This window comes from Trichomycterus rosablanca, chromosome 4, assembly GCF_030014385.1.
Source record: "Trichomycterus rosablanca isolate fTriRos1 chromosome 4, fTriRos1.hap1, whole genome shotgun sequence".
NCBI classification, from domain to species: Eukaryota; Metazoa; Chordata; class Actinopteri; order Siluriformes; family Trichomycteridae; genus Trichomycterus; species Trichomycterus rosablanca.
Genome location: NC_085991.1, coordinates 4028286 through 4053651, shown reverse-complemented (window position 1 = coordinate 4053651; position 25366 = coordinate 4028286). Strand labels below are relative to the sequence as shown.

General features: G+C 43.8%; 1 protein-coding gene across 1 annotated transcript in view; it reads left to right on the top strand.

Annotated features, from left to right (window-relative positions):
- The window catches only part of ephb3a (eph receptor B3a), a 62821-nt gene that overhangs the window by 11887 nt on the left and 25568 nt on the right, over nt 1-25366 (top strand). Inside the window, exons 4-8 of the mRNA XM_062993819.1 lie at nt 1513-1900; nt 11192-11347; nt 20803-21132; nt 21575-21699; nt 23915-24071. Of these exons, the coding sequence (XP_062849889.1) occupies nt 1513-1900; nt 11192-11347; nt 20803-21132; nt 21575-21699; nt 23915-24071 (1156 nt within the window). The remainder of the gene's footprint in view (nt 1-1512; nt 1901-11191; nt 11348-20802; nt 21133-21574; nt 21700-23914; nt 24072-25366) is intronic.

Here is a 25366-nt window from a genome sequence, read left to right as displayed (position 1 = left end):
TATATACGGTATAAGGTAGAGACTGGCACATTAGGGCACAGAGAAGTCATCAACTCATTAACTGTAAACACTATTGAGGAATCTAAACTTAATGCTGCAGAGTTAATGACACAGAACCTGAATTAATCGGCTAATTTGCTGTCTGTATGTTTGGACCCAACAGACTTTTAGTTCAGCAGTGTTTGCAGACCTGCAGAAATGATATGTATGGGTGTATGTAAAGCTTTGACATCAAGTGTAACCGTTCATGGACCGTTTTTTGGCGTCTAGGGAAAGTCATTGACGAAGTTGCCATTAAATGGCTCTGAATAGTCCGACTGTAGCACGGTCACAGCAAGAAGGTCCTGGGTTCGATTCCCAGGTGGAGCGGTCCGAGTCCTTTCTGTGTGGAGTTTGCATGTTCTCCCCATGTCTGCATGGGTTTCCTCCCACAGTCCAGAGACATGCAGGCAGGCTCATTCGAGATACTAAATTACCCCTAGGTATGAGTGTGTGTGTGTGTGTGTGTGTGTGTGTGTGCCCTGTGATGGACTGGTGACCTGTCCAGGGTGTTTCCTAGCTTTCTCCCTGTGTATTGTACCCACTGCGAACCTGAAACAGATAAAGTGGTGTTAACACAACAGTAAACGAGTAAATGAATAAATGAAATTGTCCACGGCGACGCCCACAGATTTTTAAAAATGCAATTTTCATGGTGTGTTAGCGTGTTTTACCTCTGCGCCAGCCGAGCACCACATGCTCACAGTTTTTTAAAAAACCTGTCACATCACCCAGTGGTAAGGAGTAATACACGATGCACACGAAATTAGTTTCAAACAGAAATAGACTTACCGTTTGATTCCGTTCTTTTTGACAACATAATAATAATAATAATAATAAGTTTCACTCGAGTGTCGTGACTTCAGACTTAGACGTGACTGGCATGCTTTTTTCCCGGCTGCGTCCCAAATTTATGAGGTGTGATTGGCTAATAGAATTACAGAATGAAAACTGTGTTTGTTCCCGCCCTGACGAGACGTCGTTCTTACCTGCCTTTAATCCAAAATCGTCTGTGGGTAGCACCATCGTCTTACAGCAAGAAGGTCCTGGGTTCGATCCCCAGGCGGGGCGGTCCGGGTCCTTTCTGTGTGGAGTTTGCATGTTCTCCCCGTGTCTGTGTGGGTTTTCTCCGGGAGCTCCGGTTTCCTCCCACAGTCCGATTGAAAATACAAAATTGTCCATGACTGTTTGACATTAAACTTGTGCTGATGAATCTTGTGTAATGAGTAACTACCGTTCCTGTCATGAATGTAACCAAAGTGTAAAACATGATGATAAAATCCTAATAAATAAATAATTAAATAAATAGGTCAGTCTGGTTTAAGACTATTCGTCACACGTGGCATGTTGGAACAGTCGGCTCCTCATCTGTTTATCTTCTGTGTGTGAAGTTTTCAAGACAAAGACCCTTGAAAAACCAAACCCACTGCACAAACAACCCACCTCTTGACCCTCTGACCCTCTTATCTCCAGGTGGACACCATCGCCCCGGACGAGAGCTTTTCTCTCTTAGAGTCGGGGATCGTGAACACCAAAGTGCGCAGCTTCGGCCCGCTCTCCAAAGCCGGCTTCTACCTGGCCTTCCAGGACCTGGGTGCCTGCATGTCCCTGATCTCCGCCCGGGTCTTCTTCAAGAAGTGCTCCACCACCATCGCCAGCTTCGCCGTCTTCCCTGAGACCGCCACGGGCGCCGAGGCTACCTCGTTGGTCATCGCCAGCGGGGCGTGCGTCCCCAACGCCGGCGAGGTGTCCGTTCCTCTCAAGCTCTACTGCAACGGCGATGGCGAGTGGATGGTTCCTGTGGGGTCCTGCACCTGCATGCCGGGTTACGAGCCCGCCAAGAAGGACACGCAGTGCCAGGGTGAGTGTGGAGTGGAGTGTCTGTGTGTTTCTTACAATCTGTATTGAGTGTTTAGGGGTAGAAGGACCAGTTTGGGAATTATGGCAGTCGTGTACTCAGGCTTGACCTGTTTTTGGTGGATTATTTGTAGTAGTAGTAGAACTTTAAAGCATATAAATAGGGCCCAGCTAAATACACTGGACCTTGTTTATCAAAACTAGCAGATTTAACAGATATTTTAAGAAATTTTTGCACAGAGGGATTATTACTGTTTTAGTAATAACAGGGAGACAATAATAAAAAAAAATAATTATTAAACAAAAAATCCCGAACACGTCCTCTTAAAAAATGCGTCCAGCCAGGATTCCTAATCACCAAAAATGTCCTGGATTGGGATTTTGTAGTAGTATATGTGCTATTCTTTGCATGTTTTTGCACTGATTTCACATTTCTGCTTAGCTCCTCCCTTCTCACACGCCCAAGTGCACGCCCAGGTGGCACAGCGGGATATTCCACTAGCACACCAGCACAGAGATTCTGAACTCCTCGAGATGTGGCTGGGAGTCTAAAGTACAGATAAGAAACAATGGTTAGCACAGAATGGAGGTTCCAAAGTCCAACGCCCAATGTGAGAGCATTATAAAGCAAGGCCCACAGTTTTGTACCTTGTTCTTCTTCAGCTATCCAACTCCTGTGAGAACCCACGATCGTGCCAATTAATTAATCCAATCCAGTCAACTGTAATGTCTGTTTTAATTTATCATCTCACCTTGTTTTTACACGACTAAAAACATAGCGTTCGATTTCAAAAGAAGGAGGAACAAATACTGAGAACAGAGGAAGGGATGGAATATGTAGCTCCTTTTTTAGCTTATAAGCTTTCCACTTGAATAGATTTTTGAAAGGAGAGGGGGGTATAAAAAGAAAGCCCACAAAAAAAGCCATTTCCATCAGAATAGACGTAGTCGTACGACTTAAAAATATTAATCAACCCACGGGAGCCGAAAACAAAACAATAAAGCTGGCATGCACAGCCCGGCTCGATCCGTTTCCTCCAGACAGACAGACAGACCGAACGATCAGGTTCCTCCGCGGCTTAAGGAGATCAAAGACGGAAGAGCTAATTGGACGGTGAAAGTCGTTGGCGGCGCGGCTCAGGAAACTCGAGAGTCCTTTCAGCACGAATTAAGAGTTTGGCTACGAACTGGAACGACAGGGGGATTTGAGAGAAAGTCTTCGCGTGGCGGCCGACCCCGCGCGGACCCCCGCGTCTCCCGGCGAGGAGCGAGAGAAAAGCCGATCAGTGACGGCTGGAGGACCGCGGGCGCGGAGGAGAACAAAGCTGCCGGCCGCCGCCACTCCTGACAAATCCGACAAGGTCCTCACGGAGCGCTGGAGCGGAGACGGATGACGCCGGCGGAAAATAGAAAATAGGGGGGTGCGCTAATCGGGAGACTGAAAGACCGGGGAACGGTGGAAAAGACTCATAGACGGACAAAGGAAGGCAGAGAAAGGGGTGTGGCAGCCAGCGAGAGCGAGAAAGCGAGAGACGGGTCGTAAAAAAGCAACCCGCAGATATAAAGGCGCTTCCTCAGAGAGACGAGGAGCTTCATTCCTTTCCATCTGGCCGCTCAAGGTTAAGGAGTGACGGACGAGTCCCAGAGGGGGTCGCCGAACACCACCAGACCCCCCCTCGCTCGGGGAGAGGTGTGTAGACAGATAGAGAGAGAGGAAGGAGGGGTGGCGGGGATTTCATTTCCTTTATCAGCTCTCCGACTGTAATCCGCTCGCTGACGGACACAGCCAGCGCTCACCTGAGGGACGCGGCGTTAGCGTTTATCCGCCGGGCCACACCGTCACCCTCCGTTTCTCCTCATCTGTCCTGATATTTCTGTCACAGAAGAAGAGAAACAGAGGGTGACAGCGGGTCTGTCTGAAACCTGGTGATCTCTCTACACAGACGCGTTTTACATCATCCTACAGTCCCGAGAACAAGGCGTGTCTAAATTCTTAGATTCCTTCAAATGCTCCTACTGATCTGACTGAATGACGAGGGAGCGTCCGACTCTTCCTCAGCGCTGAAGTCAATCCCAGCATTCAGTGCGGCACGACTTTTCACACAAAACATGACAAACATGACGGCCGAATGTGAAGCAACCAACGGAGTTCCTTCAAATGTAAATAAATTCTCGTTGATGTTTAATTTGTATAAAGGTGTAATTACACAAGTATCGTTTATTTATGAATTCAGGCTCGTCAGGGACGGTTTAACCGTTCTCGGTACACTGATACCCCTTTTCCACCGACGCAGCACGGAGCGCGTTCCGGTTCCCGAACTTGATTTGGAACCGGTTCCGCGTGTTTCCACCGGAAAAAAGAGGTTCCAGACAGCGAACTAGCGGGCCAATCTGGCACCACAGAATACTTGGTTTTTCAGCCCCAACCGTGACGTCCGTCAGTGGGCGTGTCATGTTGTACAGCATAGCGCGTTAGCAACAATGCCGTCCGCTGGAGTCTCGTATGGAGCTTAATGCTGCATTTTTATCTTTTAAACTTCACCTGATTACATTTTGAACCAGTTTGCCGCTTATATTTTCAAAGCGCCTTTAAAAAGGTGAACTGTTTGATATTACGAGATAAAAGTGACCCGGACAGAACGAAACACGCTTAACGTGAAAAATAAAGCGTGAAGCTTTTTCAACTCCCCGAGCTGCATAAACACACGTGAAGTAAATCCAGCTAAACACAGATACATGTGGTATTTTAGAGTGGATTTGATGCTTATTTCACACAGATGGATGTTCATGTTGTGGAACTTTAATGATGCCGAAGCGCAAAACTCCTCTCACGTCAATAAACTAAAGAAAACAACAACTGAGACAAACACGTCATGTCTTCTTATCACCGATAGTTAGATCGCTGCTTTTTACATAAAAACAAACATCTGTAACAGCAGCACAAATGCTCGCACATAATCCACACATTCCGCCATGTTATCACTTCTCTTAACTCTTAGTAAGTAACGCCCACCGATGATGACGCTGCTTGGTTCTCAAAAACTGGTGGAAACGCGCGTCGGTTCTCTACAGAACACCAAGGTTCAGAGAAACCCGAACAGAACCGGTTCAAGAACCACGGTTGTTCTGGTGGAAAAGGGGTGAGAGGGAGGTGTTAGCTGGCGTGCTAGCGGGTTGTGCCGCCTCAGATCGTGGGTTTGAATGGCCTGAGGCTAACCGTGTTAGCTTAGTAAGCTAAAGCTGCGATGAGGTAATCGCCGTCTAAGTAATACATCTAAATAATCTGCCTTATGAGTACGATGTCTTATTAGAATCCTCTCTACTGAGGCAGCTGATCAGGTAGGCATCAAGGCAGCTCACTAGGTTTTCAAACAGACCCAGTGTGTCGTTGTGCCCAGACGTGTCACATACGTATTTGGCTACTTCCTCATGGTCGATCGAGCCAGCACATGCCTTGGTTTTGATCTCTGTTCAAGTTTTTAAATGCAAAGCACCTCATAGACCTGGCTGGTAACTCACTAAGGTTAGAAAGGTTATGAGCCAAAGGTGACACATCTAACAGCACGGATTTCGGTTCGTTCTACCCCCTGCGTCCAGATTTCTTTTATTGCTGTACAGTCTGGACCAGTCACACTGGTGCTTTGCATGAATGACACTGAGCTGCCTTGCTGCCTACTACCTATCTGGGCAGCTGCCTCAGTAGAGATGACGCTCCCTCGTTATTCAGTCAGATCATCACTCAGAATTAAGGCGCATCAGTAGAAGAATTTTAAGTAATCTAAGAATTTAGACACGCCCTCTTCTCAGGAGTGTAGAATGAATGACATGAAATGCGTCTGTGTAGAGAGAGAGCTAGTTTTTCTGACAGATACCCTTTTTCCACCGACGCGGATCCGGCTCCGTTCCGGTTTGCGAACTTGATTTTGAACCGGCGCTAGAGGAATATCGCCACCTGGGCGCCTCAGAGTAACAATTTGCCTCTCAAGGCATAACTGAGCCAGCGGATTGGTAGCAATAGTGCATTCAGACCTGTACCGTTCTCTTGGTGTATTCAACTTAAATCTTTTTCTATTACGATGAACAATCTGGGTTAACAGGACCGGCAGTGAAACACGGTAGAATGTTAATTGCTTAGCTGTATCATGCTGGAAGCCCCTGCCCCTCTGTGTTACCTGGTGAAGGTTTGAGACACTTCAGTAGAAGTGGTATCTCAGCGGTTAGGTTGCCAGTTCAGGCTGGTTCCACCATCACCAAGTTGCCACTGTTGGACCCTTGAGCAAGGCACTGAAGCGTTAATTGCTCAAATTGTCGATAGCACAAATGTAACACCTTTTCATACGTCTTCAGACACGCCCACACCTGTCGCGTACATAAACTTAGACTTCCTGTGATCCCGGCCAGCCCAAGCGTCGACCTCGATCCCAGTTCAAGTTCTTACATTCAGTTAAACCCAGTTGTACCGGACTAGTTACTGCTGGGGTGGGTGTTCGCTTCGAATGCTTAGGTTGAGCATAAATGTTCGATGTTTTTGAGCTGCCTCTTCAGAGCGCCTGTTCTGTTCGGGTGGAGGCGTAAACCAGCGTTTCTTTCATACCGCCGCAGATCTCTCGCTGTACGCTTTTCATTTCTCTCAACAGATCTGCCCCCCCCCCCTCGCTTTTATCTCTCATCTCTCTCTCTTATCTCTCAGTCTGTACCGTCTCTCTCCCTCTCTTTTATCTCTCAGTCTACACCCTCTCTCTCCCTCTCTCTCATCTCTCAGTCTATACCCTCTCTCTCCCTCTCGCTTTTATCTCTCAGTCTATACCCTCTCTCTCTCATCTCTCAGTCAATACCCTCTCTCTCCCTCTCCCTCATCTCTCAGTCTATACCCTCTCTCTCCCTCTCGCTTTTATCTCTCAGTCTATACCCTCTCTCTCTCATCTCTCAGTCTATACCCTCTCTCTCCCTCTCTCTCATCTCTCAGTCTATACCCTCTCTCTCCCTCTCGCTTTTATCTCTCAGTCTATACCCTCTCTCTCTCATCTCTCAGTCTATACCCTCTCTCTCCCTCTCTCTCATCTCTCAGTCTATACCCTCTATCTCTCATCTCTCTCTCTTATCTCTCTGTCTATACCCTCTCTCTTATCTCTCAGTCTACACCCTCTCTCTCCCTCTCTATCTCTCAGTCTATACCCTCTCTCTCCCTCTCGCTTTTATCTCTCAGTCTATACTCAATTCAATTTGCTTTATTGACATTACAAATTTACATATTTGTATTGTCAAAGCTTACATTAGTATATATAAATATTTGAAAAAAAGAACAAGTATATACATAGAAAAAAAATTGGTAATAAAATATTCATTATGTAATTTGACAATTATTCACACAAAAAAAGAGAAAATATTACTGTGTGTGTGTGGGGTGGGTGTGTGATGTGTGTGTGTTGTGTGTGTGTGGTGGGTGTGTGATGTGTGTGCGGGGGGTGTGTGATGTGTGTGGTGTGGTGTGTGTGTTTTGTGTGTGTGTGGGGGGTGGGTGGGGGGATGATCTGGTGTTTCACTCACTGTCCCGGAGTGTGTGACACTCCTGTACATATCTGGCTGCAGTGGAGGCTGATGGTCCCTCTCCTAATATAATGGCCAGTTTCTGGCTCTCTGTCAGTGTTCTGAAGCCGCTCACCTCTCTTCCAAACTGATCAAAATACTTGTTTCTGATTGTTGTGTATTTTGGGCAGTTTAGAAGGAAGTGCACCTCTGTCTCAACCTCACCTGTCCTGCAGTGACCACACAGTCTCTCCTCTCTGGGGATCCAGGACTTTTTTAACCTGCCTCTCTCGATGGCCAGGCTGTGGTCACTCAGTCTGTATTTGGTGAGGATCTGTCTCTGCTTCGTATCTCGGACAGTGAGGAGATACGTGGCCAGGTTGTATTCATGTTTTAGGGTCAGATAGCAGTTTAGTCTGTTTTGGGATTGAGTTTGGGTTGTCCAATGTTCCAGATAAGTGTTTTTGAGGTGTTTGATAATTTGGGTGATTCTGATTGGTGTTTGGGAAGCAGTGCTGGTCAGAGAGTTAGGGTTGTTAGGGGTCAGTGTGTTGGTCAGTCTCTGGACCAGCTGACACAGGGGACTCTTTTCAGGGTAGAGCTCTTGGGATTGGAGTGCCTGAAACTGCAGGCTTGTTGTGGGACTGGATTTTAGGTGCATCCAGAATTTAAGGGCTCTTTTTTTAATATTAATAATTAATGGGTATCGACCTAATTCAGCCCTGCATTCATTGGTTGGGGTTTTTCTTTGTACATGTAAAATCATTCTGCAAAATTCTGCATGCAGGACTTCAGTGGGATGCTTGTCCCATCTAGTGTAGTCATGATGACTGAGTGGACCCCATACTTCACTACCGTATAGTGCAATGGGCAGGATTATACTGTCGAAGATCTTTAACCAGATTCTAATTAGGACGTCAATCTTAATGAATTTGGTTTTAATTGACTGGGGGCTCTGCAGGCCTTCTCTTTCAGTGCATCCACTGCCAGACCGAAGCCTCCTGAGGCGCTGATTTTGAGCCCCAGGTAATCATAAGAAAGGGTGTGGTCTAGGGCGGTGTCTCCTAGATTGAAAGTGTATCTGCTCTCTCTCTCTCATCTCTCAGTCTATACCCTCTTGCTCCCTCTCTCTCATCTCTCAGTCTATACCCTCTCTCTCCCTCTCGCTTTTATCTCTCAGTCTATACCCTCTCTCTCTCATCTCTCAGTCTATACCCTCTCGCTTTTATCTCTCAGTCTATACCCTCTCTCTCTTATCTCTCAGTCTATACCCTCTCTCTCCGTCTCTCTCCCTCTATCTTATCTTTCAGTCTATACCCTCTTGCTTTTATCTCTCAGTCTATACCCTCTCTCTCTCTCATCTCTTAGTCTATACCCTCTCTCTCTCATCTCTCAGTCTATACCCTCTTGCTCCCTCTCTCTCATCTCTCAGTCTATACCCTCTCTCTTCCTCTCGCTTTTATCTCTCAGTCTATACCCTCTCTCTCTCATCTCTCAGTCTATACCCTCTCGCTTTTATCTCTCAGTCTATACCCTCTCTCTCTTATCTCTCAGTCTATACCCTCTCGCTTTTATCTCTCAGTCTATACCCTCTCTCTCCGTCTCTCTCCCTCTATCTTATCTCTCAGTCTATACCCTCTGTCTCTCATCTCTCTCTCTTATCTCTCAGTCTATACCCTCTTGCTTTTATCTCTAAGTCTATACCCTCTCTCTCTTATCTCTCAGTCTATACCCTCTCTCTCTTATCTCTCAGTCTATACCCTCTCTCTCTTATCTCTCAGTCTATACCCTCTCGCTTTTATCTCTCAGTCTATACCCTCTCTCTCTTATCTCTCAGTCTATACCTTCTCGCTTTTATCTCTCAGTCTATACCCTCTCTCTCCGTCTCTGTCCCTCTATCTTATCTTTCATTCTATACCCTCTCGCTTTTATCTCTCAGTCTATACCCTCTCTCTCCGTCTCTGTCCCTCTATCTTATCTTTCATTCTATACCCTCTCGCTTTTATCTCTCAGTCTATACCCTCTCTCTCCGTCTCTGTCCCTCTATCTTATCTTTCATTCTATACCCTCTCGCTTTTATCTCTCAGTCTATACCCTCTGTCTCTCATCTCTCTCTCTTATCTCTCAGTCTACACCCTCTAGCTCTTTCTCTCTCCCTCTTTCTTATCTCTCAGTCTGTACCCTCTCGCTTTTTCTTTCTCAATTTCTCTTATCTCTCAGTCTGTACCCTCTTGCGCTCTCTCTCTCCCTCTCTCTTATCTCTCAGTCTATACCCTCTCTCTCTCTTTCCGCTCCAAGTTCATCCCGGCTCGCTCGGCTCCCGCTTATCTGAATGCGGAACGCCGCGCGTGTTAAGGGGCCACTCGCCCGGATTTTCCACTTTCTTATTATCCTCAGCCTCTCTCCTTCAGTCGGGAACTAATATAGATCATGGCTGGAATACCCAAGCAGCCGGTACCTCAGGTGTAATTCAGATGGCGCTGCGCGCCGAGCAACCGCGCAGGCTGTCGGCATTTTGATTTCCACACAGAAGTGATTTAAATTGGATGAAAAAAGAAAGAGTGGGGGGTTGGTGAGGCTTACTGCGGTTTAGAAATCATTCGTGCTTTCATGAGACACGTGTACGACGTGAATGGTCTCGTGTTGTCCTGGTGTTTGTGGGTTTCCTCTGGTTAGTCTGGTTTCCTATGTTCCTGATAGTCTCCAAAGTCTAAATGCCTCCCAACCCTGGTGCTGCTGGACCCAGTACGGACCGACCAGTACAGAGTTCGAATATAGTTTATTTATTTATTACATAAAATAAAATGCAGACTGGTAATCCATTACTGCACCAGGCCATCAGATCAGATTTAGGCTTAGTCTTAGCTTTAGTCTTATATACAGCTGCAAACCAACCTGTGGATTGCTTAACCTCTGAAATGCTCCTTTGACTGAATGAGCACAAGTTCCCACAGACAGACTTCTAAACCTTGTGAAAAGTCTTGCCAGCTGAGGAGTAGAGCCTGTTATAGCTGCAAGTTCCCACAGACAGACTGTTATAGCTTTAGTCTTTAGTCTGTCTTAGCTTTAATCTTTAGTCTCAGTTTGTAGTTTTAGTCTTAGCTTAGTCTTAGTGTTAGCTTTAATTTTAGTCCTTAGTCTTAGTTTTAGCTTTAGTCTTTAGTTTTAGTCTTAGCTTTAGTTGCTAACAGACCAGGATAGAAATAGTCCGTTGTATTGATCATGTGGTCAGTCAGAAATGCTTTATAAGTAACAGTATCTGAGCCAGCAGAGTGGTAGTGATCGTGCATTCAGACCTGTACCGTTCTCTTGGTGTATTCAAATCAAATTTTTTTCCATTACAATGAAACATCTGTGTTAACAGGACCGGCGGTAACATGCATACAGCCTTTCTGGAAACCTCTGCCCCCTTTTTTGCTCTGTCCCAATTTGGACATACTCACTTCCCTTGCCTGACAGAGGCGGGCTGCTGGCTAGCACATGCCTCCACGACAAACACGGACAGAGGAACACAGCGTCCCAACCAGACGGCAGGAGTTGCTGTTACGGCATCAAGGGGCAGATTTGCCACCTATTCTTTTCCTCCCTCAGGCACTTTTAGCTGTGCGTGTGTGTTGAGCACCCGGCAGGCACGAGATTCGAACCCAGAGCCCGAGACATGATGGTGGTAGTCGTATTTGCATGTTACATTGGGAACATTGTAACTGTCCAGGTAAATAAGGCGAGTTTGTTTTGGGTTTTCCTAACGTTTTTTCCTCTCTCTTTTCAGCGTGCACGCCCGGATCCTTCAAGTCCCAGCAGGGCGAGAGCTACTGCATGCCGTGCCCCCCCTACAGCCGCGCCACTTCCTCCGGCTCCAGCGTGTGCCCGTGCCAGAGCGGATACTACCGCGCCGACGGCGACTCGCCCGACTCGCCCTGCACCAGTGAGTGTTTGTTTCTCTGCCTTGTTTAACACGTTCAATTAGGACCAGGACACTTAATGAAACAGCAATAAAGGGCCACCCGCACGCCGGCGCTCCCGCTATCAGCGCGCATCCGGGGAAGCACTTAGCCTCGGGGCTAATTGCTAGCCGCACTCGCACGAGGATCGAATCAGCAATACGGCGGGCCGCGCGACGGCCTCTCAATAACGATGGGTTTACTTACCGCAGGTTATAAACGGACCTCGGCGAGCGGATGAGCCGGCGCTTAATATCGTTCCTAAATAATTTTTGTTTTTGTAGAATCACCGGGGGCCTCGTCTCATTCCTCCTTCTGCTTTTAATTACTCTGCATTAGAAATCACACAGCGAGAGTTATCAGATTTCAAACCCGACCCGTCAGATAACCGCGCCGTCCTGCGAGACTCTTTCCAACTAATACACGCGGGCTATTAGCTAATGCGATCGATGAGGCCCGGCGAGTCGGAATAAACGCCCACTTTGGTCTGACCCTTTGAGGGATTGGATTTGATCCGCTGCTGTTCGGTGGCGTGAGCTTTCACACGCCGGGTGTTTCGCTTGAAAAGGACTCGTCAGGATTTATGTGGAACGTTAGAGCTGCTGAGAACCGGACTTTTACACTCCGGGAGGTTCTGATCCGTCCTGTTATTCACTGTCACACCCGCCGCGGACTGTGTGAGACAGAAGGCAGTTTTTATTTTTGACGCAAAATATGTGGACGCTCATTTCAGTCACCTCCTAATTATTAACGTTCAGGTGTTCCAGTCATGTGTGTAAAATCCCACTGAACATCTTCGGGATGAATCAGAATGACGACTGTGATTGCGAGTAGAGGCTGTTATAGCTGCAAAGATTGCGAACCAACTTGTGGATTGCTGTGCCTAACCTCGGAAATACTCTTTTGGCTGAATAAGCACAAGTTCCCACAGACAGACTCCTAAACCGTATGAAAAGCCTCGCCAACTGAGGAGTAGAGGCTGTTATAGCTGCAGGAGTTTTGAGTCAACCTGTGGAATGGCATCCAACCTCACAAATGCTCCGAATGAGCACAAGTTCCCACAGACCTTGTGAAAAGCCTCACCAACAGGAGAGTAGAGGCTGTTATAGCTGCAAGTTCCCACAGACAGACTCCTAAACCTTGTAAAAAGCATTGCCAACAGTGGAGTAGATGCTGTTATAGCAGCAACGGTTGCAAACCAACTTGATTGCTTAACCTTTCAAATGCTCTTTTGACTGAGTGAGCATAAGTTCTCGCAGACAGACTCCAAAACTCTGTGGACCGCCATTATAGAAGAGTAGAGGCTGTTAAAGCTGAAAGGCTTGCGTAACAACTTGTGGTTTGCTGCAAGTTCCCACAGACAGACTCCCAAACCTTGTGGAAAGCCTCGCCAACAGAAGAGTAGAGGCTGTTATAGCTGCAAGGGTTGTGAACCAATTTGTGGATTGCTGTTCAACATCAGTGCCTCGCAAATGCTCTTTTGACTGAATGAGCACAAGTTCCCACAGACAGACTTCTAAACCTTGTGAAAAGCATTGCCAGCAGTGGAGTAGATGCTGTTATAGCTGCAAAGATCAGCTGGTGGATTGCTTAACCTCTCAAACACTCTTTTGGCTGAATAAGCACAGGTTCCCATAGACCTAGTCCTAAACTTTGTGGAAAGTCTTGCCAACAGAAGAGTAGAGGCTGTTATAGCTGCAAGGGTTGCGAACCAATTTGTAGATTGCTTAACCTCTCAAACGTTCTTTTAATTGAGTGAGCACAAGTTCCCACAGACAGACTCCTAAACCCTGTGGTAAGCCTTTCCAGAAGAACAGATGTTGTTAGAGCTATACGAGTGGACGGTCCAGCTCTGTAATTGATGCACATGGTTTGGAGATTAGACATCCAATAAGCTGATTATCAGGTGTCCAAATACTTTTGGTACAAACAGTAACTCAGTAACTGGTACCCGGTCCGACGGGTCCTTACTTCCGTGACATTCGAACACAAGGGTCGGAATTTGGCGTAAACAGCAGACATCCGCGGACCCAACCTGCCTCTCGGAGCACGAGTCGTCTCAAAGTGGTTCCACATATACAGAACAAGTTCAATTGCCTCCCCAGTTACCAGATCTGAATCCAGTTAAGCACATCTGGGATGAATTTGACGGAAAATCCACCGCGACTCAGTTCCGAAAGCTCTTTCCTCTTTCCTGTGCCACCCAGTTCACCAAACTGGAAGTTTTTTAAAATATAAAAACTTATATACTATAGTAGAGAACCAAGCTCGTACTTTTACTCGAACGCTTTTCTAATGATTCCCAGCAGGACGTGATCGTGAACGCAATTATCCTCCGCGCTTCCCCGCCGAGTCCGAGTTCCTCCCGGAGTCTCTCCGACTTCGTTCCAGACAGGTTCTCCTCCGCGGTGTCGCCCTTGGCTCGCTGGTAGGAGGTTGGAGGCGCTGATGCATGAGACTCATCCTGGAGATGATCTGCAAAAATCCTGTAGAACATTCGATTCTCTCAGAATCAAGTCTTCTGTCCTTGAGAGCAGAGGATGATGATGAAGAGCTGAGGATGATGATGAAGAGCAGAGGATCATGAGGAACAGAAGAAGATAATGATGATGAAGAGCAGAGGATGATGATAATGAAGAGCAGAGAATGCTGAAGAGCTGAGGATGAAGAGCAGAAGATGATGATAATGAAGAGCAGATGATGATAAAGAGCTGAGAATGATTAAGAGCAGAAGAGCAGAGGATGATGAAGAGCTGAGGATGAAGAGCAGAAGATGATGATAATGAAGAGCAGATGATGATAAAGAGCTGAGAATGATTAAAAGCAGAAGAGCAGAGGATGATGATGATAATGAAAAGCAGAGGGTGATGATGAACAGCAGAGGATGATGATAATAATGAAGAGCAGAGGATGGTGATAAAGAGCAGAGGATGGTGATAATGATAATGAAGAGCAGAGGATGATAATGAAGAGCAGAGGATGATAATGAAGAGCAGAGGATGATAATGAAGAGCAGATGATGATAATGAAGAGCAGAGGATGGTGATGAAGAGCAGAGAATGGTGATGATAATGAAGAGCTGAGAATGATTAAGAGCAGAAGAGCAGAGAATGATAATGAAGAGCAGAGGGTGATGATGAAGAGCAGAGGATGGTGATGAAGAGCAGAAGAGCAGAGGATGGTGATGATAATGAAGAGCTGAGAATGATTAAGAGCAGAAGAGCAGAGGATGATGATGATAATGAAGAGCAGATGATGATAAAGAGCTGAGAATGATTAAGAGCAGAAGAGCAGAGGATGATGAAGAGCTGAGGATGAAGAGCAGAAGATGATGATAATGAAGAGCAGATGATGATAAAGAGCTGAGAATGATTAAAAGCAGAAGAGCAGAGGATGATGATGATAATGAAAAGCAGAGGGTGATGATGAACAGCAGAGGATGATGATAATAATGAAGAGCAGAGGATGGTGATAAAGAGCAGAGGATGGTGATAATGATAATGAAGAGCAGAGGATGATAATGAAGAGCAGAGGATGATAATGAAGAGCAGATGATGATAATGAAGAGCAGAGGATGGTGATGAAGAGCAGAGAATGGTGATGATAATGAAGAGCTGAGAATGATTAAGAGCAGAAGAGCAGAGAATGATAATGAAGAGCAGAGGGTGATGATGAAGAGCAGAGGATGGTGATGAAGAGCAGAAGAGCAGAGGATGGTGATGATAATGAAGAGCTGAGAATGATTAAGAGCAGAAGAGCAGAGGATGATGATGATAATGAAGAGCAGAGTGTGATGATGAAGAGCTGAGGATGATGAACAGATGTTGATGATCATGATGAAGAAAAAAGAGGATGATGATGAAAAGCAGAAGAGCAGAGGATGGTGAGCAGAAGAGGATTGATGATGAAGAGCTGATGATGATGAAGAGCAGAGGATGGTGATAAAGAGCAGAGGATGATGATAATGATGATGAAGAGCTGAGGATGAAGAGCAAAGGATGATGAAGAGCAGAAGAGGATGATGATGATGAAGAAATAACACATTTGGAACGTGTGTGTGGGAATTTGTGCCCGTTTGGTCATTTCGTGAGTTCGGGCGCTACTGTGTCTGACTGGTGGTTCCATTTCATCCCAGAGGTGTTCAGTTCACTGTTCAGTGGGGTTAAGGTCCAGGACTGTGCAGGTTCCTCCAGACCCAAGTCGTCAGCTCATGTGATCATGTGATCACCGGTCGTGCTGGAACACCCGAGGTCAGTAATTAGAAGAGGCGTCCACATACTTTCGGTTGACCTTTAGTTCAGAGCATGTTGGTGATGGACTCCCGTGTGTCATTAATGTGAACGGACCTTCAGGCCTGAACCGCCCACACGTGCATAAATCTGAGATCTCAGAATCAATAACACGCCTGAGAGGCACACGCGCCACGAGGAACGGCGAAGAACGTCGATATGAGCGGGAGCGTCGGTCAGCGGGAGCGTCGGTCAGCCGAGCGGTGAGAGTCATCAGCGTTACTGCGGTTCTGTGTTTACACTAAATAACGAGACCCTGAACAGTGGAACCTCTGCGGCTAGTGATCCACGTTTAAAATCGGACCCAGCATCACTAATTTATCATCGTTATTGATCTGTGTTGCTGATAATGTAAATCCCTCCAGTCAGCTCTGCTCCCACCGGTCATCTCTGCTCCATCAGCTCAACTCAACTCGGCTCCTATGGGTCAGCTCGGCTCCATCAGCTCGGCTCCACTCGGCTCCCATGGGTCAGCTTGGCTCCCACCGGTCATCTCTGTCTATAGCTTGGCTTGACTCCCACTGGTCATCTCTGTTTCTATAGCTCAGCTCGGCTCCCATGGGTCAGCTCGGCTCCACTCAGCTTGGCTCTGTTAGGCTCAGCTCGGCTCCCATGGGTCAGCTCGGCTCGGATGAGAAAGTGCTCACTGTCCCAGGGTGCTGAGGATGATGAAGATGGAGGAGCTGATGATGATGAAGAGCTAAGGATGAGGAAGATGAAGAGCAGAGAATGATGATGATGAAGAGCTGAGGATGAGGATGATGATGAAGAGCAGAGAATGAGGAAGAGGGTGATGATGAAGAGCTGAGGAAGATGGTGATGATGAAGAGCTGAGGAAGAGGATGATGATGAAGAGCTGAGGAAGATGATGGTGATGATGAAGAGCTGAGGATGATGATGAAGAGCTGATGAGCTTTTATTGGGGTTTTATTAAACTGCAGCACGTTGAGTTTAAAATAGAACGTTTTTTATTACAGAGTGAAATTATGTACAAAAACAGCGAGAGGGTTCAGCTAACACCCGTTCATTCATTCACTCATTCATTTACTTACTTATCTGTTCATTCATCTATTCATTCATTCATTTACTTACTTATCTGTTCATTCATCTATTCATTCATTCATCCATCTATTCATTCATTCATTTACTTACTTATCTGTTCATTCATTCATTTATTCATTCATTCATCTATTCATTCATTCATCTATTCATTCATTCATTTACTTATCTGTTCATTCATCTATTCATTCATTCATTTACTTAACTGTTCATTCATCTATTCATTCATTCATTTACTTATCTGTGCATTCATCTATTCATTCATTCATTTACTTATCTGTTCATTCATCTATTCATTCATTCATTTACTTATCTGTTCGTTCATCTATTCATTCATTCATTTACTTAACTGTTCATTCATCTATTCATTAATTCATTTACTTAACTGTTCATTCATCTATTCATTCATTCATTTACTTATCTGTTCATTCATCTATTCATTCATTCATTTACTTAACTGTTCATTCATCTATTCATTAATTCATTTACTTAACTGTTCATTCATCTATTCATTCATTCATTTACTTATCTGTTCATTCATCTATTCATTCATTCATTTACTTACTTATCTGTTCATTCATTCATTTATTCATCCATTTATTCATTCATTCATCTATTCATTCATTCATTTACTTATCTGTTCATTCATCTATTCATTAATTCATTTACTTAACTGTTCATTCATCTATTCATTCATTCATTTACTTATCTGTTCGTTCATCTATTCATTCATTCATTTACTTAACTGTTCATTCATCTATTCATTCATTCATTTACTTATCTGTTCATTCATCTATTCATTCATTTATTTACTTATCTGTTCATTCATCTATTCATTCATTCATCCATCTATACATTCATTCATTTACTTACTTATCTGTTCATTCATTCATTTGTTCATCCATTTATTCATTCATTCATCTATTCATTCATTCATTTACTTATCTGTTCATTCATCTATTCATTAATTAATTTACTTAACTGTTCATTCATCTATTCATTCATTCATTTACTTATCTGTTCATTCATCTATTCATTCATTCATTTACTTATCTGTTCATTCATCTATTCATTCATCCATCTATTCATTCATTTACTTACCTATCTGTTCATTCATTCATTTATTCATCCATTTATTCATTCATTCATCTATTCATTCATTCATTTACTTATCTGTTCATTCATCTATTCATTCATTCATTTACTTATCTGTTCATTCATCTATTCATTCATCCATCTATTCATTCATTTACTTACCTATCTGTTCATTCATTCATTTATTCATCTATTCATTCATTCATCCATCTATACATTCATTTACTTACTTATCTGTTCATTCATTCATTTATTCATCCATTTATTCATTCATTCATCTATTCATTCATTCATTTACTTATCTGTTCATTCATCTATTCATTAACTCATTTACTTAACTGTTCATTCATCTATTCATTCATTCATTTACTTATCTGTTCATTCATCTATTCATTCATTCATTTACTTATCTGTTCATTCATCTATTCATTCATTCATCTATTCATTCATTTACTTACCTATCTGTTCATTCATTCATTTATTCATCCATTTATTCATTCATTCATCTATTCATTCATTCATTTACTTATCTGTTAATTCATCTATTCATTCATTCATTTACTTATCTGTTCATTCATCTATTCATTCATTCATTTACTTATCTGTTCATTCATCTATTCATTCATTCATCCATCTATTCATTCATTCATCTATTCATCCATTCATTTATTCATTTATCCATTCATTCATTTATTTACTTACTTATTCATTCATCCATTCATTTATTCATCCATCTATTCATCCATTCATTTATTAATTCCTTTATTCATCGATCTATTCATCCATTTATTCATTCATTTATTCATTCATTTATTCATTCATTTATTCATCCATCTATTCATCCATTCATTTATTCATCCATTTATTCATTCATTTATTCATCCATTTATTCATCCATTTATTCATTCATTTATTCATCCATTCATTTATTCATCCATTCATTTATTCATCCATTCATTTATTCATCCATTCATTTATTCACTCATTTACTTATCCATCCATTCATCTATTCATTTATCCATTCATTCATTCAGTTATTTACTTACTTATTCATTCATCTATTCATTCATCCATTCACTTATTCATTTAATTATTTAATCATTCATTCTTTGTTATTTATTTCCTCATTCGTTCTTTCTGTTTCTCTCTGTTTGTTTCTGTTTCTTTCCTTCATGTTTTTGTTCTTTGTTTGTGTTTTGACGTGAACGATGAAACAGGGACGACGTGTTGAGACGAGTTCAGTGTAGAAACGTAACTGAGGTGAAAACAACATAAATAATAAATGAACTTCCTGTAGAATAACGAGACCGTCCTCTTATTTATGAGTAACATGATGAGTTCTACACTCACGTCTTCATCTGGTTAAATAAAACTAATCACTAAATAAAAGTCATCACTAAATAAGTAATCATTTTAATACTGGGGAATTTTCCAGACTCCTGAACCGTGGTGAGAGTTCAGGGTAAAATTAATTCCAGTTTTTTTATTACGTTTTAACTTTAACATATTTGAGCAGAAACCTTGAAGACGACGAAGCGTCCAGAATATAAATCATACCGATATTTTCCTGAGCTGTTAAACTCTCGCGCTGTTCCTGGAGACGTTCTTTTAATTCCTCGTCCCCTGGAGAAGGACCTCGCTGTAACCGGCTAATATTTCAGATCCACGTCGAAGGACGACTGATCCACACTCCAAGTTTAAACAGCTGCTGAGGTCCTGACTTCTGATTTACTACAGACTCAGAGACTGGAACATCCGTCTTCATCCAAGGTTCAGGAGGAATCTTTCAGAAGAGTCGTTAGTGCAGGAACTGAAGGGTTCATCCGGTCACGCTGAAGCAGAAATACTGAGATTTAAAATAAAAAAAACCTTGTGAGATTTAAACCGTTCAGCAGCTTTTCACTGGAGAATCAACAGAACTGAACAGAGGAAAAATAAAAGATCTTCTTATCTTTACTTCAAGACCTTTATTTTCTTTCTTTTTTATTTCTTTTTTTTTTCTTTTTTCTTTCTTTCGTTTTTCTTTCTTTATTTTTTTTTTTTTATTTCTTTATTTTTTATTTCTTTTCTTTTTTTCTTTATTTTTTCTTCCTTTGTTTATTTTATGCTTTTATTTCTTTTTTCTTTATTTATTTTATGCTTTTCTTTTTTTCTTTCTTTATTTTTTTATTTTTTATTTTATGCTTTTCTTTTTTCTTTTTTTCTTTCTTACTTTCTTTTTTCTTTCTTTCTTTTTTATTTTCTTTCGTTATTTTATTCTTTTATTTTTCTTTCTTTCTTTTTTTTCTTTTTTCTTTCTTTTTTCTTTTTTCTTTTTTTCTTTCTTTCTTTTTTCTTTCTTTTTTTTCTTTTTCTTTCTTTCTTTTTCTTTCTTTTTTTTCTTTTTTCTTTCTTTTTTCTTTCTTTATTTTTGTATTTTTTATTTTATGCTTTTCTTTTTCTTTTTTTCTTTCTTTCTTTTTTCTTTCTTTCTTTTTTATTTTCTTTCGTTATTTTATTATTTTATTTTTCTTTCTTTATTTTTCTTTTTTCTTTTTTTTCTTTCTTTATTTTTTCTTTATTTTTTTTTATTTTTCTTTCTTTATTTCTTTTTTCTTTCTTTATTTCATGCATTTTTCTTTCTTTCTTTTCATTATTTTTTCTTTCTTTCTTTTATTATTTTATTCATTCTTTCATTTATTCATTAATTAATTAATTTATTTATTAATTGACCATTCATCCATTTTTTTAAAATTTTTTTATTCCTTAATTCATTTATTCATATTTTATTCATTCATCCATTCAATTATTTACTTATTTATTCATTTATTCCTTTACTCATTTATTCATTTATTGTCGTTCATTTGTTCTTTTTCTTTCTTTAATGATAATGGAAAGACCCCATGATGCTTGTTTTCCTTGAGTTCTGAAAGGGGGGACTCCGTCGTGCCCCTCCATTTTGCTTGTGAACTGCCCTGTGATAACCCGACTGTTTGTCTGTCTGTCTCTTACCTCAGCCGTCCCATCAGCCCCTCTGAGCGTCATCTCCAGCGTGAACGAGACCTCGGTGTCCCTGGAGTGGGCGGAGCCACGGGACTCGGGCGGCCGGGCCGACCTGGTCTACAACGTGGTGTGTAAGAAGTGCGAACACGGCTCCTGCCGGCGCTGCGACGACAACGTGGACGTGGCGCCGCGCCGCCTGGGCCTCGCCGTGAGGCACGCGGCCGTCAGGAACCTGCAGGCCCACACGCACTACAGCTTCGAGATCCAGGCCGTCAACGGCGTCTCGGCCAAGAGTCCGGTACCGCCGCGCTACGCCACCGTCAACATAACCACCAATCAAGCGGGTGAGGATCTAATGAGCATTTTAGCATCCGAAGAGTCAATATATATTTTTAGTTTCTCCCAGAATCGCGGATCAGTTGCTTTTTTTAGACTGTCTAGCTCCTGCTTATCTTGCTGATATCCTAAAGCAATATAGCCCATCTTCATAAGTTTTGAGCCAAGGTTTTAAGGGCCCTGCTTAAGAGCCCAGAGCTCTACCCACTAGACACTAGACTACTAGCGTCCCCAGAGCAGCGGCTTATCGCTGCAGCAAACCCACCACCTATTGCTGTAGTGCTACCGACTGACCGGGTGTCCACACAGACATGATTGGCTATTTTTGACGGGGGTTGGGGGATTGACCTTTAGGGACTGGGTGTCTACAAACTTTTTACCACAATATTTCACACGCTGAATATCCGGGACGCATTACTAACAGTCTTCGCTCTCTCTCTCACCCTGTAGCCCCTTCGGCTGTACCCACGGTCCACCTGATGCGCTCCACAGCGAGCACCCTCAGCCTGTCCTGGCTGCCCCCGGAGCGACCCAACGGCGTCATCCTGGACTACGAGATCAAATACCAGGAGAGGGTAAAAAACGGCAAACCCCCCCCCTTCACCCTGCCCTCCTCCCCTTGTTCCTGGCACGTGCCCGAAACAACAGTTGTCGTACCTTTGATATTTACGACTCCACTGACATTTACAGCCTGTATCAGTAAAGCGAGGTGGCGTAATGAGGATCCACGAGGAGGAAAATATTCGGTGATGTAGTATCAGCGCTGAGTGAATTATAGGCCGCCGCATCACGCCGTGATTAACGATCCGAGAGACGGCCGCGATGAGCGATGACAAACAGCGAGTGTACGACGCGTTTAAAAGCTGCTTATTGGATCGACCGAGGTGTTTGTGTTAGCACGTGACAACACGTATCTTAACAGAGAGTCTAATTACTGTAGTTCTCTAATCTGTGTTCAGTTTGGAACCTGATTTCATTTCATCATTCAAACTTTACTACAGAGGAACCTCGATTTAATGGACTAAAAGAGGGGGGGAACTGGTCAACAAAGTGCGATTGTCCGAAACAGAGACATTTTCCAGATCAGCCTTGAATGTACGCTAGTATGGACTCCATAAAGTACCAGGAGATTCCGAATCAAAATCTGGCTGCCTCTTCTGGGCAGTTTATTAGGAACACCTATCTGGCATGTCCATTCAGTATTGCAGTTTATTCTAGAAGCTACATTTACCACACAGATAAACCTCCTGGATATACAATTACTGAAGAATTACTGAGGCCTCCTTGATGCAGTCGTGTCAGTACGGAGCAAAAATTTAGCTAAAACGTTTCAAGAGCAAACAAGGTCCTACCCAGTACATCATCAGGACGATATTCCATTTAAAAAATGTACTTGTAACCCCGAGCGGCTGCAGGCTGGCGCACAATGGCTGAGCCGGTGCTTCGACCACGGCTTCTGTTCCAAGCTGAGACGTGTGAAAAATCAATTACCCCCTCGGGTATATATAAAGTTAATTAAAAAAATTAAAAACTGGGGGAACAGATGGACCGTACTCACAGCTGAACAGTTAACACTCGGTGTGCTGAGGAACTCGGATGGACCGCTCGGTTAAAATAATGTTGTTTTTTGTGGAGTCTTTTTGTAAGTCCAAACTCTTTTTGCACGGGGGATTTAACACGGACGATTTCTTGTTCGTTAGCATCCGAGCTGTCGGCGCCACATGCCGGGTTTGCTTATCGTCGAAGCTTTTTTGTAGCTAAATAACAGAAGCACGTCAGGAGTCGGTTTTCACCAGGGGCCGTACTGGAAACGGTTCATCTGTAAATACACGAGGAGTCGATACTCACGTCCTGGGTCGAGATTTAATTTGCGAATTCAGTTAGCTGCGTCCAGTTCACATCTACAAGGTTGCCAGATTTTGTTTCTACACTCACTGTCAATTTTATCAGCTCCACTTATCATATAGGAGCACTTCTTGGTTCTACAATTACTGACTGTAGTCCATCTGTCTCTCTACATGCTTTGTTAGCCCCCTTTCATGCTGTTCTTCAATGGTCAGGACCCCCACAGGACCACCACAGAGCAGGTATTATTCAGCACTGCAGTGACACTGACATGGTGGTGGTGTGTTAGTGTGTGTTGTGCTGGTATGAGTGGATCAGACACAGCAGTGCTGCTGGAGTTTTTAAACACCCCACTGTCACTGCTGGACTGAGAATGGTCCACCAACTAAAAATATCCAGCCAACAGCGCCCCGTGGGCAGCGTCCTGTGTCCATTGATGAAAGTCTAGAAGATGACCGACTCAAACAGCAGCAATAGATGAGCGATTGTCTCTGACTTTACATCTACAAGGTGGACCGACTAGGTAGGAGTGTCTAATAGAGTGGACAGTGAGTGGACACGGTATTTAAAAACTCCAGCAGCGCTGCTGTGTCTGATCCACTCATACCAGCACAACACACACTAACATACCACCACCATGTCAGTGTCACTGCAGTGCTGAGAATGATCCACCACCTACATAATACCTGCTCTGTGGTGGTCCTGTGGGGGTCCTGACCATTGAAGAACAGCATGAAAGGGGGCTAACAAAGCATGCAAAGAAACAGATGGACTACAGTCAGTAATTGTAGAACTACAAAGTGCTTCTATATGGTAAGTGGAGCTGATAAAATGGACAGTGAGTGTAGAAACAAGGAGGTGGTTTTTAATGTTATGGCTGATCTGTCCACATGTTCCCAATGTCACTCTTTGTGTGTGTGTGTGTGTGTGTGTGTGTGTTGACAGGGTGAATCGTTCTCCCACACGGTCACGGCTCAGACCAGCTCAGCCAGGGTGGAGGGGCTGAGGTTGAGCACGGTCTACACGGTCCAGGTTCGAGCCCGAACCGTCGCCGGCTACGGCAGCTACAGTCATCCGGTGGAGTACAGCACCAGTCTGCACGGCACGTTTCTGCTTTTTTATTACACTTACTATGGTTTTATTGTGCTACATGGTCAAAAGTATGTGGACAGCACACCATGAGCATGTCTAAACAATATGGCAAGTTGTGGGAATTTGTGCTCTGATGTGAGAGAACCTACATCGTTCCAGTTCATCCCAGAGGTGACTCCAGTCAGGGGCTACTGGAGTCTGGTCAGTGATTGGTGCTTGTCAGGTGGGATGTTTACATGCTTTTGGCCGTATAGTGTATGTATCGGGCAGGAATGGGGCAGTTGTAGTCTAGTGGTTAAGATACTGGACTAGTAATCAAAAGGTTGCTGGTTCAAGCCCCACCACTGCCAGGTTGCCACTGTTGGACTGTTTAACTCTCAACGGACTCTACGGACTCCATAAAGTACCAGGAGATTTCAAATAAATATCTGACTGCGTCTTCTGGGCAGTTTATTAGGAACACCAATCTGTAGCCTAATGGTTAAAATGCTGGGCCAGTAATCAAAAGGTTGCTTGTTCAAGCCCCAAACTGTCAGGTTGCTTCTGTTGGGCCCTTCAGCTGAAGAATTACTGGGCGGCACGGTGGCTCGGTGGGTAGCACTGTCGCCTCACAGCAAGAAGGTCCTGGGTTCGATCCCCAGGCGGGGCGGTCCGGGTCCTTTCTGTGTGGAGTTTGCATGTTCTCCCCTTTTCTTCCAGGAGCTCCGGTTTCCTCCCACAGTCCAAAAACATGCGGTCAGGTTAATTGGAGAAACTGAATTGCCCTGTAGGTGAATATGTGTGTGAATATGTGTGTCTGCCCTACGATGGACTGGCGCCCCGTCCAGGGTGTTACTGTGTGCCTTGCGCCCATTGAAAAGCTGGGATAAGCTCCGGCACCCCCCCTCCCGAGACCCTAATTGGATACGCGGCTAAGACAGTGAGTGAGAGAGTGAAGAATTACTGAGAAGGGTTTATCGCCTGAATAGCACCAGATGACTGGGACTCCTTAAAGAACGGGGTTCTTTCTGATTGATAAATGAGACATGCTACAGTCAGTAATTGTATACCCAGAAAGCTCATCTTTATGGTGGGTATGACATCAGAATAACATCTGGTTAGTGGGACTTAAAGAACTGGGGTTTTTTTTCAATTGATGCCACAGACATGCTACAGTCAGTACTTGTATACCCAGAGCATTCATCTTTATGGTGGGTATGACATCAGAATAACATCTGGTTAGTGGGACTCCTAAAAGAACTGGGGTTTTTTTTTTTCGATTGATGCAACAGACATGCTACAGTCAGTACTTGTATACCCAGAAAG